At 39.0% G+C, this 1,424-nt stretch overlaps 1 protein-coding gene across 1 annotated transcript; it reads right to left on the bottom strand.

The window, feature by feature from the left end:
* Positions 1-96: 96 nt before the first annotated feature.
* Positions 97-570, bottom strand: LOC117112695 (proline-rich nuclear receptor coactivator 2 A-like). The gene has a single exon (XM_033255836.1). The coding sequence runs from the start codon at positions 568-570 to the stop codon at positions 97-99; it is 474 nt and encodes a 157-aa protein (XP_033111727.1).
* Positions 571-1,424: the final 854 nt, after the last annotated feature.

Consider the following 1,424-nt stretch of genomic DNA (forward strand, 5'->3'; position numbering starts at 1 on the left):
CATGATATATTCATGTTCGCGTGACACCATTGGAATGGTTGCAAATATTGATATTCAGTGTGAACGTATTTTGAGTTGTCACATTTGGCCAAGAGTTTATGAAGCAACTTTAAGCATTGTTTTCAAGCTGTTCTCCATTTGTCTGAAAGACACTGGTGAATTTGGAACCATGGAGCACCGCTGTACCCAGCCTACAGGTGGAGATGGCAGACAATCAGGAGGCGGAGCTTCACTGAATTTTGCCCCAGCATACGATGGCGATTCTCGCAGTTTGCTCTCTTCATCTACCTGAAATCCTTGAGGGGAACATCTTGTTTGAAGAGGCGAAGATCTTTTAAAGTTCATTGGTAACATTCCATTGTTATAGCTGGAAGCTTTTACTGGATGGAATGCTGATTTTGGTGACGATCTCTGCAGTTGTTTGTTTAGATTCGAGTTGAATCCATTTGTTCTATTTTGCTGCTTTGTTGGTGAGCCACCACCTCGTTCTTTGAATCTTTTTGGTGTCTTGTTCTGCTGACTACTCCGGCGATGTGGAGTACCCTGAATTTGCACTTGAGTTGGACCCATGTTTGGACTCATTTCAAATTCGTTAAATTAAATAGTTTGTGTACTAATCTCGTAGTAATAATAGTCTTTCTGAGTCAAATCGGTCTAGGCCTACACTTGTGATAAAACACTTGGCACTGGCAGGCTTCGTTCCTTCTTGGCTAGCCTTGGGCTAGACTGTACGTATGGGCGGGTTCAGCAAAGGTGTTTCAAAAAAATGACAAACCTTGTGACAACTCAAAAACTTATCTTTCAGACGAATACACTAAATATCAAATCAAGCTTAAAATGTAAAGTAATTAATTATAATGTGATCAATGAAAAACTGACAATCAAACAACCAAATTTCGGACAAAGACTTGCGGCTCAGCGTCTGAACTGGACTGAGAAGATATTGAAGGGTGTGATCAATCAAAATGTCGGTTGATTCATTCCTTGAACATCAATGGTTCTCTTCCACTTGTTCTTGAAGCTGTCAAAGATTGTCCAAAAAAGGTTAACTCTCTGTTAAATCCGGGGTAATAAGAAATATAGGCAAAAGTGCCGTAGAAATAATGGTTACAACCAGATAGCCTTCTCTCTCTCTTTCCTTTCTTTCCAAAGTGATCGACATCGCTTGCTCTCGTACACATAATCATGAAGCTTAACCAATCAGTGGCCATTTGTTTGATCACGTGACTGTAATTTTCAATGCTAATTTTTGGCCTTGTAGTGACGATGGGTTTCTATATTTATCTTGTTTACAAAATTCCAAATATGGCTAGTAGTATTAGTCCGAGGATGATGGCAAAAAGTTGTAGTTTGTTTACTAACAGTATATCATATTTTTGACGTATATAGTGGGAATTCATATTGGCTAATGCATGTATTAGAAA

The sequence above is a fragment of the Anneissia japonica genome, unplaced genomic scaffold, assembly GCF_011630105.1.
Source record: "Anneissia japonica isolate Jap-2015-1 unplaced genomic scaffold, ASM1163010v1 scaffold48424_len3621_cov181, whole genome shotgun sequence".
Classification (NCBI taxonomy): domain Eukaryota; kingdom Metazoa; phylum Echinodermata; class Crinoidea; order Comatulida; family Comatulidae; genus Anneissia; species Anneissia japonica.

Bases quoted from the DNA above. Each gene is read 5' to 3' on its own strand.
- LOC117112695 (XM_033255836.1), bottom strand. From the start codon at position 570: ATGGGTCCAACTCAAGTGCAAATTCAGGGTACTCCACATCGCCGGAGT.